The sequence below is a fragment of the Melitaea cinxia genome, chromosome 19 (assembly GCF_905220565.1).
Source record: "Melitaea cinxia chromosome 19, ilMelCinx1.1, whole genome shotgun sequence".
NCBI lineage: Eukaryota > Metazoa > Arthropoda > Insecta > Lepidoptera > Nymphalidae > Melitaea > Melitaea cinxia.
In genome coordinates this window covers 9505620-9525140 of record NC_059412.1, presented here as the reverse complement: position 1 = coordinate 9525140, position 19521 = coordinate 9505620, and the positions used below count along the sequence as shown (strand labels likewise).

Below are 19521 nucleotides of genomic sequence, written 5' to 3'. Positions count from 1 at the left end.
GGCTTCGGTCTTGTCAATTCTGACCCGAAGCCCCAAACTCTTTATGCGGCTGATCACGAGGTCGAGTCCGACCTCGGTCAGCCGCGCCGCCTCCTTGTAGTCTCGTCCCCGAGAGTAAACGAGGGTGTCATCCGCGTAGCAGATGACACCCATCCCGGGGAGGAGACGGCCTCGCAGGACCCAGTCGTAACCAATGTCCCACAAGATCGGGCCCAGCACCGATCCTTGCGGGACACCACAGCCGACTCGCCGCCACTCCACGGACCCCGACCGATTCTCGAGGCCTACTTTCCGATCGGAGAGGTACGCCTCCAACAGCCTCCCTAGATACGGGGGCACTCCGAAGAATTTCAGTGCCTCCCGTATTACTACGTGCGGGAGGCTGTTGAAGGCGTTCGCGATGTCCAACGACACCGCGACCACCACCTCCCTCCCATGTTCCGCCTCACCCGTCACCGCCCGCAGGCGTTTGAGGGCATCGATTGTCGACCGGCGTGCTCGAAACCCGAATTGAGATTCTGATAGTCCGGGTCCCGAGCCTTCCTCCAGGTGCTGAACGAGCCGGGAACCCACTATTCTCTCCAAGAGTTTCCCAGCTTCGTTCAGCAACACCACCGGTCGCACCGACGAAGCCGAGTCCGGGGTCCGCCCTGCCTTAGGAAGTAGGCAGAGCCTACCCTCCTTCCAGGCCCCCGGGAACTGACCAGACCGCAGGCAGCGGTCAAAAAGTTCCCGGAGGCTGTTGCCGAGGTGCCCGAGAGCGATCGCAAGTACTCTCCCGTGCACCCCGTCTGGACCCGGCGCCCTCTTCTTACTCCGAAGGCGGGACAACGCCGCCTCCATTTCAGCCTCTGTGACGGGTGGGGGAACACCCTCCTCCTCGTCCGGCGTCTGCCGAGCCATCCTGGGGGGCACGAAGCCCTCGGGTTCGTCGGGAAAGAGTTCCCCGACGATCCTCCCGAGTTGCTCCGGCTGGAGCGTTTCGCTGATGGGGGCCGAATGGGCGCGGAGCTTGTTTCGCGCCCAATTATACGGTCGGCCCCAGGGGTCTCTCTCCAGACCCCCAACTAGCTCCAGCCATGCCTCTTCCTTGGCTCGGCATATGGCCTGCTGCAGGATCTTCCTTTTCTCCACGTAGATCCTGCGCAGCCTGTCGTCCCTGTCCACGTCCTGGGGGCGTCTCCGCCTGCTCCGAGTATATTGCCTCCTGGCCCCGTTGCAGGCGGCCCGGAGACCGGCTATCTCGGCCGACCACCAGTAGAGCGCCCGCCGCAGGGGTGGACGCTTCGCGAGTGGCATGGCCGCTCTGCAGACAGCAGTAAATGCGTCGCAGAGCCGGTTAGCCGCCTCATCCACCCCAAACTCCATAAGCGGCGGAAGACTCCAGCGGCCGATGATTGCGGCCTCCTCAGCCAGTTCCCGGTTGAGCTTGGAGAGTGCCCAACGCGGAAACTGACTACGCCCACTGGACGACGTTGATGACGACAACAACGCCGGACGTACGGGAGCTGGAGACACCTCGAACCTTATATATCGATGGTCTGAGAGAGTCTCCACCTCCGTCTCCACCCTCCACCCCTCCACTCTGCGTGCGATGGCTGGCGTGGCAAACGTGACGTCAACCACGGAACCTCCCGACCAACGCACGCACGTCTGGACTGCCCCAACATTAAGCAGGGACAGTCCGGCAGCAAGAGCCCACTCCTCCACCTCCCTCCCTTTTGGGTTCGTAATCGGGTTACCCCAAGCCGTGGACTTGGCGTTGAGGTCGCCGGCTACGAACACATGAAGTGGAGCTAGCTGCCCCACCAGCAGCCCCAGAACGTCGAGAAACCGTTCCAGAGCCGCCAGGTCACGGTTCGGGGAGAAATAGACTCCGACGAAAGCCACCCCTCCCCGAACCGCCGCCACATACCCGTGGCCCCTCGCCTTGACGACGAGGGGGGGTCCGGCTCCAGGCCTCACCACGATCGCCACCAAGCCCTCGGTGTCTCCCGCCCATTGTGGGCAAAGAGGCACGGCATATGGCTCGGCAACGATCCCGACGTCAACACACCACTCCGCCATGACTGCAGGAAAAGGTCCTGGGCCCCAGCGGAGTGGTTGACGTTCGCCTGGAGGACGCTGAGATGCCCGGGCATTATTCAGTCATCTCAGCATCTGCCGACACCACGCGGTTCCCCCCTTGGGATATTTGCGGGGGGAACTTCCCACGAGTTGATGGGGGCTTACACGCTATGCCCCCCATCACGTGGCCCGCTGGCCTACCGGCGTCCGCGCACACCGCGCAACGAGCGGTGGCCGAGCACCCGGCGGCTTTGTGGCCAGCCTGACCGCAGCGATAGATGTGTCTTAAGTATGACATTATACACATTAATTTTGAATGCAAGAATTTGTCTCTTGTTCACGTCATAACTTGTTAGTTAACCCTAATTCAATAGAATAACTTGTTAGTAGTTAATTAGCGATTAGTATTTTAGCGTCACCTTTTTTATAAGTGTTCTAATACTTTGCAAAATTTTTTGTTAAATCTTAGAAAACGTATTGATTATTTTTTAACTTCATGCGTTCGGTATTTCCCATGACAAGACAGGTTTAGTTTAAAGAAACAGGAGGAAGAGGGGAGCGGTCGACAAAGTATGATATTTTGTGACAAGGGGTGGGGAGGTTTCGAAAATTTTATGACATCACATTTTAAAATATAATATATCTAATGATTATTTAAATTTAAACAACAACAATGATGAAACTGATGTTATAATTTAATAAATATGAATTTGTAGTGTCTAAATACAAAATATGTGGTGTCACACTAGGTGGAGGGTTCTCATAATTGTGACAAGGACGGGGGAGGGGTAAAAAAAAACGAGAAAATCGTGTGACGTAATTTATGGATGGCCCCTAATATTAGCATCTAACGATATAATACTGAAAATAACTACACAGCAGTGTAGCCGTGAGCAAATATATACTTATATATAACATAAATGAAATGTAAGCTAATAATATATAACCTATATTAGAAGGTAATAATATAAACTATTCATCTCTATTTTTAGTTTCACCTATGTCATTTACACGAGCTAGAAAACTCTAAGAAAAAAACATTATTGTTATTTATATGGAATAATTGTGTTTGCTCGTAAACGAAAAAAAAACCGACTTCAATTACATCGACAAGTAATACAACGTAGGTAGACGAAAAAATAGTCAAGCAACTACGCGTTATCAAAGATTACTCAAAAAGTTGTAATCAGATCTCGATGAAATTTAAATGTGACCACATGACAAACATCAGCTTTCGATTAAATTAAAAATTATTAAAATCGGTACACCCAGTAAAAAGTTATTGCGGATTTTCAAGAAGTTCCCTCGATTTCTCTGGGATCCCATCATCAGATCCTGATTTCCTTATTATGGTACTAAACTAGGGATATCTTCTTTCCAACAAAAAAAGAATTATCAAAATCGGTACACCCAGTAAATAGTGATTGCGGATTTTCAAGAATTTCCCTCGATTTCTCTGGGATCCCATCGTCAGATCCTAGTTTCCTTATCATGGAACTGAACTTGGGATATCTCCTTTCCAACAAAAAAAGAATTATCAAAATCTGTACATCCAGTAGAAAGTTATACGGTATAATACAACGTAGGTCGACGAAAAAAGCGTCAAGTAAAAACGCATTATTAGATATAACTCGAAAAGTAGTCGTTAGATCTATAATATAAAAATGAGTCGCTGAATGTGTTGCTAAGCGCAAAACTCGAGAACGGTTGGACCGATTTCGCTAATTCTTTTTTTAAAATATTCCTTGAAGTACGAGGATGGTTCTTACGGAGAGAAAAATTCTAAAAAATAAATTAAATTTCCTGAAAAAGTCTAAAAACAACACTTTTCTATACTCCCATACAAAAGATTTGTGATAATACTCAAAAGTCAATTTGAACATTAATACCATACGATAAAGTTTGTGTTAGGCGATACGAAGTTCGCCGGGTCAGCTAGTCTCAAATAAATTTAATTGGGACCATTTGAAACACACACCACCTTTCGATTACAAAAAAAAATTGTCGAAATCGGTCCACACGGTCAAAAGTTCTGATGTAACAACATACATAAAAAAAATACAGTCGAATTGAGAACCTCCTCCTTTTTTGGAAGTCGGTTAAAAACGAAATCTTCGATGCGCGACCTTTAAATATCAAAATTAAGAGCTCCAATTATTACAGGTATGTTTTTTCGGTAATCTAAAGATATTTTGATGCGGGCTTTCAAAAAAATTTGTCGATTTTTTTTTAAATTAACCTAAAATATATATACATATATACACTTCAGCCTGTAACATCCCACTGCTGGGCATAGGCATCTTTCCCCATGTATGAGAAGGATTGGAGCTTAATCCACCACGCTGCTCCAATGCGGGTTGGCGGATGTATATATGAACTAAATTTTAAATATGTATTTATATATATTAATATTTATATATTTATTCCAAATCAAAAAAAAAAAATTGGAACACTTTTAGACAGTAAAAGTTTAAGAATTGCTGTAGGTCTCCGGTTGGGAGCTCCACTGTGCTTTGAAGACCGAGGTTTCCGGGCGGAAAGGAGATCGATTCTTTCGGACTACAGGGCCTTTCCTGCATGAAGAGTTCAGGTAGGTTTTCCCACCACGGTTCCCTAAATGATACCATAAAAAGAGCTCTTACCACCATCGACGTTATTGCTCTTATCGAGCCTACTGGAATTAGTTGCGATGATGGCAAGAGACCTGATAAATTGACATTGGTTCCCTGGGAAAGGGGATGGGCGCTTTTATGGGACGCAACCTGGGTTGATGCACTTGCTCCGTCCCTTGTGAGGGAAACAGTTTCAACAAAGGAAGCCTCTACGGAAAAAGCTGAAACGACTAAACGGCACAAATAATCGTCTCTATTTCCAAATTACATATTTGTGCCATTTGAAGTCGAAACACTTGGACCTCAGTGTAGCAGTGCTACAAAGTTTTTAAAAGAGATGAGTTCGTCTTTCTGCCTCCACTGTTGACAAGAGGGCTGGTGCATTTTTGCTCAGGGAATCGGCATAGCGATTTAATGAAGTAATGCTGCCAGCATTCTTGGCACCATTCCACGCGGATATGATTTATACCACCACTATCTGTAAATGTTTAGTTCTTAAGTTGCGAATTGTAAAAGAAAATGAATTTAAAGGACTCATGTCAGTAGAAGCATCTGAAAATAATTTGATAAAAATATTTAAAATTGGAAATGACGACTTGATAACTATCCCCTGACAATATAATTATGATATGGTTTATACTTGTTTAAATATTTTTGTATTTTTGAGGCTGGATAAGGATTGTGGAAAATCGATTGTCGCGTGCTTGGGGAGGTCTTTGTCCAGCAGTGGAATGCAGTAGGCTGTAGCGAAGCAACGCGATTTTTTTATCTTATTCACGAATTAGTACTTACGTCCATTGTCGGTGGATAGTTTCATTTTCTCCAGCACCGTGGTGTCCCGGTCGTTGTATATGAGCACAGCGGAAGCGTTCGCTCGCCAAGCGTTCTGAACCTGAGGAGAGACAATTTAGGACTTAGAATTGTGTGTCAATAGTTAACATTACTGTGATATTACGTGTGTTGTTTTTTATACAAAAAAAAAAAAAAAAAAACTAAAATAGTTTGATATTTTAGTTTAGTCAAATGTTTGGTAATAAGTGAAAGCATTGCAAGCACATTGCTGACCCTAACCCGGGCCAGAAGCTCTATTATACTCGCCTCAGGAACACAACTTACACAACACATTTTATACTAGTATTATTTGGCTATGAATCGTGATAAGGCCGAGGAAATTTTTAATGAGATATTTCCTGCTGAACCCTAATTCAATAGAATTATTACATTTTTGTTTATTTTTGTAGCAACAATATTACTTATACGTGTAATCGAACATTTATGACACATGTTTGACATCTCAAAGTAGTTTCATATCAGACTATCAATCTTCGCTATCGACGCTATTCGGTAAATTCCCAAACCCTTCACTATGATTGAGAAATTACTAAAATTTCGAAGAATTATCTGTTTCAGGTAAGAAACATAAAAAAAGTTTGAATAATAAAAAAAGCCTTAAAAAGCCTGTGATGTCCTTGTTTAGGACATTTGAGATTACTTTACTTGTTCTCTGAGCTTTGTTTGTCTTTTAATATATTCTCATAATAGGCTTGTTTTGGGACTGATGATGGTCGAAGGTGATTTTTAAACAAATATAATTAATTTGAATGAAATTATACCTAAATAGGCTATATAATATGTATAATAGGCTTAAGAGGGCACAAGAGATCGAACAACAATAATGAAAAAACAGAAGCTTAAGTTCAGTTATTCCTAAACTAGCTGTGCTCGTGACTTTGTCCGCGTGGAATTTAACAAAAAAATTATTGTTCAGTTTGCAGATTTAAAAAATTAATTAATTTCTAGAATAAAAGTAGCCTAAGTTACTCCTTATCACATCAGCTATCTGCGAGTGAAAGTACCGTCAAAATTGGTCCAGCCGTTTCAGAGATTAGCCGGAACAAACAGACAAACAAAAATTGTAAAAAATGTTATTTTGGTATATGTACCGTGTATAACCATATGTATTTAGTAAAAAGCGGTTATTTTAATATTACAACAAACAGACACTCGAATTGTATTTATTTGTATAGACGATGTATTATAGAGTACTGCTTCAATTTAAATGATGTTCTGTTTATAGATTAGAAATGGTACTTATATAACATATGTGGTTTAATATAATGCCTCTCGCTTGTATCCACTCCGTGTAGTAACAAAACAACTAATAATTTATTCATAACTCAAGATGTTTAGTAATCTTTAATTAAAGTGATGTAGTGTGGAAACACATTTGATGTAACATAAACATATATCAAGTTAATCGATAGCTGAAAGTAATTATGGAACCTACGGAAACTTTTGGTAATCAACCAAAAGTGACACGGTTCAACAAAATGTTACTAGTGTTATTTTCGTATTACTTTAAGTATATGGATGTAGTTCTTCGACTTGTATATACTCAGATTTGTTTTTATTCATACGGTTCTTCTTGTTATCTGACTTACTAGGTATACATGTTAAAATAATATTTACAATATAGCGAAGGAAATAGCAAATTACAAAAACGATTTGAAACGTCAAATTTGTGCATATGGAATACTGTACCTCGATTTACATGAATTCGCTTTATTTGCTTATGTCGCTTAGAACCGAATATAAAAATCATCATATCAAAACTTTCGATCTAACGGATATATTGTTCCATAGCTTAATTGGCTAGAGCACAGACACGGTCAGTCGGAGATGCTGGTTCGATCCCCGCTGGAACAGTCGATTTTTGATATGATATTAAAAATATTTCGCTTTATAGGGTAAACAGCGCTTACACTGCTTGGTCCTACATGTCGCAAAGTTTATTTGTTGTACTTTTTACGGACTGCGTTATGCGCTAACGGTCGCAAGTTCGAACCTCACAAATGACAAACTTTTGTACATGCCATAAAGATGATTGTCGTGGTCAAACGTTTGTTGAAATTTGTTGTATGTCCTAATCTCTGAGTCGTATATTGCATTTGTTTATATTTAATTTCCAATAATAAAGTTGCGAGGCCTCGCAAACTTCGCCCACGCCTTGTTGTCTACACTGCGCCGTGACTTCCGGTTATTTAAAAATATAATACAATGACTAATATGATATTAAAAACACGTATTAAATATACCTACTTTAATAATTTCGTTTACAATCTAAAACTCGCAATTATTTTATATTTCAAACTTTCGAATCGACTACTAGTGTTCGATTTTTACAATAGAATATTTGCACCCTCCCACAGATAGCCTCCTATAACATTTCCATCGCAAAGATAAAAACAGATAAAAAAATATTACACCAGTACATTATTCATCTACACCCAATATTGTTCCCATCATAGTTTTATCTGTATTGGTTGATGAATTATCTAGATAAAATGAAACAAGTGGGACTAGCGATATTCATAAATTTATATAACACATATAGATTATAGCGAACAAACGATAGACGATAGATTACAACGAAACAAACTAATGAAATGCAAATATAATCGAAAAAAAAAAAAAACTTAAAATAACGTAAAAATACAGTCTGTCTTCTATCTTATTTCGTCAACGCATGGCCTTTGCCCTCTAAAAGGTTGTCGACCGCTATTTCGCCAAATCGTTAATGTCGTAAAGGCCTGCAAACAAAACTCCTGTTTACATATATAATAATAGGATTTTCTAGTACGTAAATAATGGTAATAAAATATTTTCGGTTATATTGTTTGTAACTGGCTGGTTTTGACACCATGAAAATTTTCAAAATTGAAATTAAAAAGTAAAAAACAGTTTCCCGCGCGCTTTCAATCAAGAAATTTTGATGTCAAAGATGCATTTTGCTCTGGTCGCCCAGTTAGGTTAGTTACAGATAGACGTAAATAAACGTCTTGAAAAAGTGGAGCTAGATCAGCATTTGAGTAATTACGATATAGCTGAAGATCTGAGCATTGGCCATTAAACAGTTTTGACTCGGTTGACAAAGACTGGCTATACAAAAATCATCGATATATGCATGCCACATCAACTCACTGACTGACGAGATTCTTTCTTAAGATCTAATGATTTCGAACCATTTTTAAGAGATTCATCACTGGTGACGAAAAGTGGATCATCTACTATAAGAATCTACGAAAGAGGTCGTAGTCAAAAGACAGTCAAGCTGCGCAGACTATCGCGAAACCCGGATCGACACGCAATAAGGGGATGTTGATTGTATGGTGGGATTGGAAGGGCATCATTCAATATGAGCTTTTACCTCGCAAAACCATGGATTCGAATTTATACTGTCAACAGCTGATGAAACTTAAGCAGGATATTGAGAATAAGCAGCCAGAATTTATCAACAGAAAAGGTGTTTTCTTTTATCACGACAACGCCCAATAACATGCGTCTTTAGGCACTCAAAAAAAATTGAGAGAGTTTGAATAGTCATAATGCTTCCACCATATTGCCCCGATCTTACACCTCCAGATTTCCGCCTGCTTCGGTCACTTCATAATTTTTTAGGTAGTGTAAAATTGACATAAAAAAGGACTGCCAAAACGACTTGTCGAGGTTTTTTAATTTATACAAATACAAATATCCATCCCGAGCGGGATTCGAACCCACAAACCGTTTGATGTTACAGTTTAATGTACCTACTAATGTTTATTTTATGATATGTTCATCGTGTTGTATCGCAGTGTGTTATCGACAAAAAAAAAAGCTGTCGTTGTTTTTGGCGACTACTTGCACCACTACGCCAAAGCGGTTTATGTACATTTATGTACTGTACATGCAAAACCAATTTCTACAAATAGAATTCACATAATTTCAGGAATTTCTCATACACAGGTATAGATGAAGCATCTGGCATGACCTAAATACCTAAGGAAATTAGACTTGTGTTGAAACTATATGTTACAATAGTAGGACGGTTTGTGCTCGTATGTATATGAATAGCGTAGTATTAATAGTGCATAGTTCTCTATCCTCTCTACATAGTTTGTATGTGATTAAGAAATGTAAATTTACGCACTATTCCACAGTTTAAATGTTTATATTAAAACCCCACATTCTTTAATTAAAACTTTCCCTTTAATAAAAGATAATAATTACATATAAACATTTTTTAATATCATATCAAAAATCAACCGTTCCAGCGGGGATCGAACCTGCATCTCCGACTGACCGTGTCGGTGGTCTAGCTATTTAAGCTATGGAACATTAAATAACTGTTTAGAATTTCCTAATGTGTGGGTAACACAAACATAAAAATCGTACAAATTACAGATAAGGCTTTTATATAATGTAGTATATAAAGCACATCAATAGAGATTATATGACTAATTTACTGTTACATTGTGCAAAAATTATCCGTTGCTATTGAAATACAAAAACATAATACATTTTATGACGACGCGTTGGTACGACGCGGTCGAGGGACTTCCCCAGTCGGGCTGCTCCAGATTTTGAGCAGGTTATTTCCTGCTGTGACCTACCTCAGTGACCGTACCCTAGATGCGCTTGAAATACCAGAAGCATCGCAAGCTTCGTATCGAAAAATTGAAATTATTCTAAAATTTATCTTTCTCTTTCGCAGACCTCGTTTTAGGTACTTAGATTTGAAACGTAAAATTTTCCATCATTATAACTGTAATGAGGCGAATAACAAATTGAGATAAATTATCGAATTAACCGACAAATTACTAGAGATCATTAGCGTTGAAATATTTCTAACAATGAAATATAAAATAATAAAATATGAAATAATCCCTTACGCTTAACAGGATATAATCCTATCTCGTGGGTCAGAAGACACATACAATAAAAAAACCTATACAAAATCATTGTATGTTCTCAATAAAACAAGTAATAAAATGTGTACATCATCAATGTACTCAAAGTCAGTTAAAAACGCATTATTAACTCGACTTTATGGACCACACGACAAGCACCGGCTTTAGAATATAAAAACAATCTTTAAAGTCTACAGGCCCTGTAAGAAGTTATGAGGTAACAAAAATAAAAAAATACAGTCAAGTTGAAAACCTCCACCTTTTTTTCAAGTCGGTTATCTGTTATAAATTTGTTTCTGAACTTGGGATCACATGCGCAACAACTAGTTGGTGTCATTCAGTCTACTTTTTGTATTAAATTATGTTCAAATTGTAAAATATAAAATTTTACACCAATGCAAAACGTGATATTTTAACGCAGAGGTTTCCAAACTTATTTTGTTCTCATAGAGCACCTTCCATATTTTGCTGGTGCGATGGGCCATTTTGTTTTACCAATCCATGAACTAAGAAAAAATTTTTTTTAGGCCAGCCGTTCCACAATCGCATCCGGAATTCGAAATATATTTCCACTGTCCTTTTTTTACGTGGACACCCGCGGACGAATTGTGAACACGTCAACGAAGACAAATGTCGAGTCTCCCGTGGACCCCTGTGGGTCCACCTGGACCACTTTGGGAATCAATGTATTAAGGTAATATTGCGAAATAAAAAAGCTTTAGGAGATGGTGCAATCTTAAAACATCATTTTAGGGTTATCAACGTAAAACTATTATAATTTCACTACGTCTTTTCATCTGTCTGTGGTTTCGTGGTTTAAACTCTTATTAGTAGGAAGCTATAATTCTGCAGGGAATGCACGAATATAACGTAGGTATCATTTTTTTTAAATTGAATCAGTTTTTAAGCGCTTAAGAAACATCACTTTACAAATCTACTGAGTTAGTTCTACGTAATCAGTGCTGACTGATTGTAGAATATTTTCTTAATCTGACAGATTAGATAGTGTAATATGTGTTTTTCTGCGGGGTCCTGACAATTATATTGTATAAGGTAGAACATAGCAGGATATATGTTCCTCAAAATCTAGAGCAGCCCGATTCGGGAAGTACTTCGACTTTACAGAAGATCACATAGACAAATAATACCTCCCAAGAAGTATAGTGAATCTGTGCGTATAATTTTAGCCAGAGTTCCCGTAGATGTATTATGTAGACTCCGGAAATAAGGTCGGCAACATGCAAGTGAAGCTCATGGCGTTGCAAACTTCAACGGGCTACGTTAATTTTACCATAAGGCAGACCGTACGCTTTTTAACAAAACTGGTGGCTTCAAAAATCTTTCTTTGCATCCTAAAGCAGCTCCTTTATTGATAACATTGCAAATTATGTATTTGGTAAGAAGTGTCTTATGTTAAAAATAGTACCTTAATCTCAAAGTTACAGCTGCCACGGCGGATGACGGCAATCCAAGGTTCGTTGGGCAGAGGCTCGGTGGGCGCTGCCACAGATAGCAATGGCCACGTACACCCAGTGTGGTCATTCGCGCCGTCCGGGCCTTTCGCGCGGACGTGAACCGCCATGCCGCGGGACGAGCCAACGTACCCTTCGCCGTACTTGCCGGACTGAGGACAAAAAAAAATATATTTTTGAAATTCTCTCATAGAGAAAACTAAAAGAATTATTTTTATATTTAACACGATGTTTTATAGTTTAAAAACCTGGATAAAGGAGAAATCATGAAACCAAATTGTTTAAAATCAGATTCAACAAGTATTCACACTTTTATAAAGCAGATTTATTTGTTTGTTTGTTGAAACGCGTTTATCTCAGGAACAACTTGTTTTAGATACAAGGCGTATAGGGCTATTAGGAAGTAAGTCCTACTTAATCTTATTATTTTGTGTGCTGGCAAAACTTGAACTTTATGATATTCGAATCGGAATAGGAAAGTCGCTAAAGACGCATAACGTTCCAAATTAATAATAATAATAAACGCTCCTAACGCTAACTAAGTGCTGTGTGGCTACGGCACTAAAGAATTTAGCCACCCCTTCTCTTCCCGTGGGTGTCGTAAGAGGCGACTAAGGGATAACAAGGTTCCACAACCACCTTGGAACTTAAGAAGCCGACCGATGGCGGGATAACCATCCAACTGCTGGCTTTGAAATACACAGGCCGAAGACGGGCAGCAGCGTCTTCGGTGCGACAAAGCCAGTACTGCGGTCACCAACCCGCCTGCCCAGCGTGGTGACTATGACAAAACACATGAGTTCACGTTATTTTTGGCGTAAACTTGTGGAGGCCTATGTCCAGCAGTGGACTGTATAGGCTGTAATGTAAACGCTCCACACCAGACGGCCCCCAGTAGGATTTACTTTTGTGTCGGGAGTCCGAAAACACAATATACAAGCACAAACGCCCAGACCACGACAAACATCTATATGGCCAATACAAATGTCTGTCGTGCGCGGGTATCGAACCCGCGACCGCCAGCTCAACGCGCACATAGTATAATGAAAATATTTTAGTGTTAAATTATCATAAATCTATGCATAAGTGAAAAAAAAAAAAACAAAATAAAAATGGTTAGAAGTAAAAATAAAAGCCTTACAAAACTTAATAGGTAATAAGTTTAAAAGTGGGTAACACAATTCTATCTCTAGAAAGTGAAATGCGCTCACGATATGAATACGTATTGTACGAGTCGCTGTGACACAACAATACAGGTGATTTGGCACGACGTCGACTCTGATCATTCATTCTATTATGGCTTCTTTACATACATTCTTTTGAAAATAATGTCTATAGCTTGTGTATTTTTTTACATACCTACACATAATACCTACATATAAACGGCTCTCTGTATCGCCTGCGTTAATTGTCATTGATACTTAGGTATAAGACAAACTTACGTGTATGGTTACTTCTATTTCAATGAGGCATATTGTGATGTTTCAAAGCTTATTTTTTAACTACTAACACTTGGTAACTCACGCGCATTATAGTATTAATCTTAACAACAAGAAAGACTAACTTTATAATATCTCAATGTATAAAATATTTGAATGAGTAAGTGATTTATTTTCCTACTCTAAATTCCTTGCAAACACATTCTCACATACGTGAAGAACCTTGGAGTACCTATAATGTGTATTCAACGACGGCCAATCGCTTGTAACTCTTGCGAATAAATATGAAAAATAATAATAGAATTTATATAAATTAAATAATTATTCTTAAGATAGTTTAGTATTTAATTAATTCGGTTACTTTTTTGTTTTTGTAATCAATGTATCTCTGGTATATCTAAAGGTACTAAATTATAAATATATATAAATGTGTTTGCTCGCAAACGAAAAAAACCGACTTCAATAACATCGACAACTAATACAACGTAAGTAGACGAAAAAAATAACAAAAGCACTAGTTGTCATTACGATTTTCGAAGGTTTCCCTCGATTTCTCTGGGATTCCAACGACGAAACAATAGTCAAGTAAATACGCATTATTAGATATAACTCGAAAATTACTTGTCAGTTCTCAATTAAATTTAAATGGGGCCACATGACACGCAATACCTCTCCATTTAACAAAAACATATCAAAATCGGTCCACCCAACACTTGATCAGTATGTTCAATCAAAAAAAAAAAAAGATACCTATTAAAAGTCCACATTTAAAAAGCAATCGTTTATTCTCTACGTTTTATAGGTTAAACAGACATTTAATATAGGTATGTGCATTATAGTATTAATCTTTATTTAATATTATAAATCTGAATATTTTCGCGTGTTTATTCTGATGAGCGCCATGATTTATTTAAAAATGCTGCCTGCTTGATTGTTCACATCCTGTACGGTTCACAAGAATCATAAAACATCTCGGTGGATCTCGAACGAGCAATTTAGCAATTATAAAGGTCATCAAAACATCCTAATTATAATGAGTCCTGCGTTTTTTTTTTTTATAATTTATGTTATATATTTTATAAGCTTTGTCCCGTTAACATGAGGCTGTAAATTAAATTAGTGATTTTTTTTTAAATAAATATGTGGTACTATTGAAGTAAAACTTCTTTACGCACGCTTGACTTGGGGAGTAAGGTGGTGGATGCGTGACGAGAGTGTTACGGAAAGTGTGATCACAACCAGAAAGCTAATAGGTTCAAAATGTTTTTTTGACTCACAAATAGTGTAAATAAAAGGAAAATTGCGTGTGTATTATAGTTCTGAACGCGTGTGTACAGTTTTGGATAACGCTATTACGGATCACGATATCCAACAGATTTTTTTTAATGTATTATTATTTATTTTACCATCGAATTTTACTGTATTTATGAGATATGTATATTCGAAAATATAAACCTAAAACTTGTATTTTTTTAATTGAGGTTAAATAGGGCCTAATATCCGCAGGATAAACTTTATCCAGAGCTGGTGATACAGCCCTAGCTTCTCGTATCGTGAGTGGGATCGTAACAGAGATGATTGTTTACATGGCAACCGGTTACCAGTGCAATGTAATTGTTTGGGTTTTATCGAACACCGCGTCAACAGAACAGGTTCGTGTTAGGTTAAGTGCACACGTATTTTTGTACAGCAAACGCAACCTTAAAAGTTTACCATTTTTTTAGATACACAGAACAATTCAGAGTAAACTCGAAATTGTTGCATAAGTTTTTTTAACTAAATATTTTAAACTCTTTTATATACTTTAAGTTTATTGGTGAATTTTTTACCATGTTTTATAATTAAATACCTAGTAATGATATAACCTTTTAGGATTTAATATTAAAAGCGTAGTAGTATCAGAAAGTAACTTCGCGATAGTGCGTTTTGTATTTGATCATTTTTGGGGACAAAAATATTCGTTAAACAGTACAGTTTATAGAGTGGCTTCCGTAAAGAAACTTTCTATGTATAGAATTGAATGAAGTACGCGATAGATTGATAATATTGGGGAATATATGCAATACAATACACAACGATACAAATATGCATTGATGTACATAAAATAATTGTTTGCTTGCAGACGAGAAAAAAAACCACTTCAATTACGTAGGTTCACGAAAAAATAGTCAAGTAAATACGCATTATTAGTGTTAGCTCAAAAAGTAGTCATCAAATCTCAATTAAATTTAAATGGGATCACAGGACACGCAACACCTTGCGATTAAAAAAAATCATCGAAATCGGTCCACCCAGTCAAAATTCCTGGGGTAACATACAATAAAAAAAAAATGCAATCGAATTGAGAACCTCCTCCTTTTTTGGAAGTTGGCTAAAAATATTCTCGCTCGTCTTATCGCTAAAAGAGCGATCTTTTCCAGACAACTTCAAGCATGAAAAGGATATCAATGGATGTATAGTACAAGGCAAGAGGCCTATGCAGCAGAGGGATGTTACAGGCTCTGAATCGTGATTATGATACAGTATAAGATCTCGTGAATTCTAAGCCTTACTCAGTATTGTAGTCCCGCCATCCGCGAGCGTAATACTAATCGGCCGTAAACTCTTCCGCTTCCTTATACGTTCGCAGTGAGCCTCGGCACGACTTTAACGCGATTTATATAAAAAACAAACAGAAAAACATCTACTTTACATACAAAAGAAATGCCACGTTTCTTTAGCTAGATAAGGCCTATTTGGCTAATTTCATACATTTTATCGATTTTATTTAATGAAATAAGGATCGCAATGCATACGACTTTATTATTATAAATTGGTACTTGTTTTTTCTAGTCACGATGATAAACATTATTTTTAGATATAATAGAGATACACGTATGTTGTAAAATTGGAATTTATTCTTTACTTTTTTTTTTGGAATTTCTTTTCACTTTTTTTACTTTTGTTGATGATTTTAATTTTTATATAGATTTAACAAGTAATATTCTGTATGTATGTGATTAACAAAAGGCAACATGTACGAATTTAATGCTACGGATTAATTTTAAAAATGGAAGTACATGTACATATGCACTAGCTTTACGAAGAATTGAAACAGATATTATTGAATAAACAAAATCTCATTTGACATTTCACGCACTAAAATTTCTGAATATTCCTAAGGTTTTTGACACACGCTTACCTATTTATATAAACAAGTAATTCTTATAAAATTTACGTATATATTTAAATGTATAACACTTAGGTTCTGGGCGGCAATTGAACCCACAATCCTGCAACTAGTGTCAAAGTAAACTGTATCACCGTGATTAAAGATAAATATAATTATATATATTTAAGTATCTATTATTATATTATGAATTTAACTAAAATTAATTCAATACTTCAATAATTAATATACATATAATATATCAATAACGAACGATCATTTTTCCTGTTTATAATATTAGTATACATATAATGAGTCGAGTTGGAAACACCATAATAGATGGCAAGTTCCATATACACACAGAAACTGACTCAATTATAATTAGCATAGTTATTTAATTATTACATGTTCAGATGTAACGATGCGCTAATTTTAGTTCGAAAAGAAAAAGTATGCTAATGTGTGATGACTCATTAATTCCGGATGTAATGGAAACACTCGTACAGTAATATAAATAGGATAAATAATTGTAAAAAGATTATGAATATATTGAATGATATGTCATTCTCATTTAATTCATTCATAATCCGCAAACCCGCAGTCGAGAAGCGTGGTGGGTTAAGCTCCGATTATTCTCCTACTTGAGGACAGAGGCCTAATCTTACAGTTGGACGTTTCAAGCTGTTTCGTTATATCGATCTCATTTAAAAAAAAAAGTGATAAAAAAATACGAAATAATCGTTTTACACTCAACCCACTTGGATATGAATCAGGGAGGGTCCCGAAATACACATAGCAAATACCTTGTCACATACGTAAATCGAACTTTCTAGAGCCATTCACGGTGATCAGCTACACCAATGCTTCTCCAGAAAATAATTTTTAAGAAACACATAATACATTAAAAATACTCTTATGAATCTTTGCAAGGAATCACACATTCATGGCCCTCAACTGGCACAACCACATGACATGACCACAAAAACATATCAAACCCATCTCAGTTGGCATAGGAATACAGCTCTTAATTGAGTCCTAACATTACAACGTTTTTTTTACTTTTTGGATAATGTAGTTTTAATTTTTTTATTGTGGAATAATTTTTAACTTAATAGTCTGTTTAAAGGAGTAAAATTATTCTTTTTCTTTATAATATTATTAATATCGTAATATATTATTATAGATATAACATATTTAATGATTTTTTTTAAAGAATACTTATTTCATTAATATAAAATAAGTTTACACGTAGGTATTGTTTTCATAAACTATTGTTGAAAGTAGACCATGTCTAAATATTCAATGCCGTGTAACAGTAATAAACAGTGAACTTTGGTGTCATATGAAAATGCGAAGTGACTCACAATGTACGTATGTACCTACCGACAACTATTGAATTAAAGAGTTAGTACAAGAATGCTATTAAATAATTGTATTATTTGTTTAGGAAACAGACTGTATTCAGTTTTATTTAGAGTTATTATGAGTAGTTATGAAATTAAAACAAAAGCCAGTCAAACCTCGTCTGACACACACGCAGTCGTAGTAGAGTCAGATATAAAATTTACCGAACCGACACGTTTTACAAGAACCAATGCAGTTTTAATAACTTTATTATATTTATATAATAGAAAAATATACTAATAAAGTAGTTAATAAATATCATACCTGCCAAGTTTTATAGTAATCGGTTCAACATTCTGAGACAGAGTAACAAATAAATGTGTAAGTATGCTATATTATATATTATAGCTATTCACAAATAATATTTGTATATACACTAGAGATCAATAAACCATGGAAATAATAATTCTAAATATTACAACTACAAGCTTTGATCAAAATTCGACTTTTTTTATAATAAGCCGTTCCCACAACTTTTTTTAATATCAATATTTGCCTATTTGACATAAATAAAAGATTTACTTATTTCGTTAAACTAATACGAGTTCTATTTAAAAATGACTGTTGTAAGTATAAATTTAAGAAAATATGAAAACTTTTTGTGTCCTTAGCGTGATTTTATTTCCAAATACATTCAAGCGTAAGATAAGGCGCTAAATAAAAAAGCTTTCTAACATTAGGTATAATGAAACGACTTTTTGGATTTTATCGGAGGACACTTCCGTAAAGTATCCGAAACGTAGGACCTCTAAAAAACTTAATAAACCACGAGAAAAGCTTTTGTTGCTTATGAACAATTTTGAGCAAGCTGTATTTCTAAGTCTAGTAAAAGCCACCTAAACAACTGTTTAGTTGTTCAAAAAAATGCTAGCCTTCCAATAGCTTGTCAATATGAAACAGTTTTCTGCGAGATACATAGAATTTGTCATAGTCATTTTCGATTTTAATTATTAAAAAAAATGTCTTATTCGCAAACCAAGACGCAGTGTACACCGTTCCTTATATCACGCAAACCAACCGTGAAATAAAATACAAGCAATTACTGACGTTATTTACTCATGTTACAGTTCATAATGCGTTGTTACTGCAAATAAGAATACCGTTTTATTATTAGCAACATTGACGTTTTCATTTGTTATTGTGGACGCAAACAATTCAATTAAAATAGTAGGGAGTGATAAGCTAGTAATGTAGACAGACCTCCGGTAGTCGATAGTGAAATATGTGCTACAGTTCATTTAGAATACAAAAAGCCAATTATACTGGATGAGAACTGACTACGAGTATATAGGATTGTTTTGCAATGTCGTGATATGTAAGTCTTTATGTTAAAAATGTACACAAATAATTGTTTTGCTTGTAAACGAGTATAGTAAGTAGACGAAAAAGTATCAAGTAAATACATACGCATTGTTAGCTATAACTCGAAAAGTACTTGTTAGATCGCAATTAAATTTAAATGAGACCACATGACACACATCACTTTTTGAATAAAACAGAAATCATCGAAATCCGTGCACCTAGTCATAAGTTCTGTAGTAACATACATAAAAAACAAAAATACAGTCGAATTGAGGACCTTCTCCTTTTTTGGAAGTCGGTCGGAAAAGTGCATCGTGTGATCTATTCTCAGTTTTAATTTTTATACTT

General features: G+C 37.1%; 1 protein-coding gene and 1 pseudogene across 1 annotated transcript; both read right to left on the bottom strand.

Annotated features, from left to right (window-relative positions):
* Positions 1-1027: 1027 nt before the first annotated feature.
* LOC123662732 lies at positions 1028-2141 on the bottom strand (annotated as a pseudogene).
* A 3315-nt stretch (positions 2142-5456) lies between these two features.
* On the bottom strand, positions 5457-11996 carry LOC123662892 (protein goliath-like). Its single transcript, XM_045597671.1, has 2 exons — positions 11835-11996; positions 5457-5571 (listed from the first exon to the last, which is right to left on the bottom strand). Exons 1-2 carry the CDS (start codon positions 11988-11990, stop codon positions 5461-5463), a joined length of 267 nt encoding a protein of 88 aa, XP_045453627.1. The 5' UTR covers positions 11991-11996; the 3' UTR covers positions 5457-5460.
* Positions 11997-19521: the final 7525 nt, after the last annotated feature.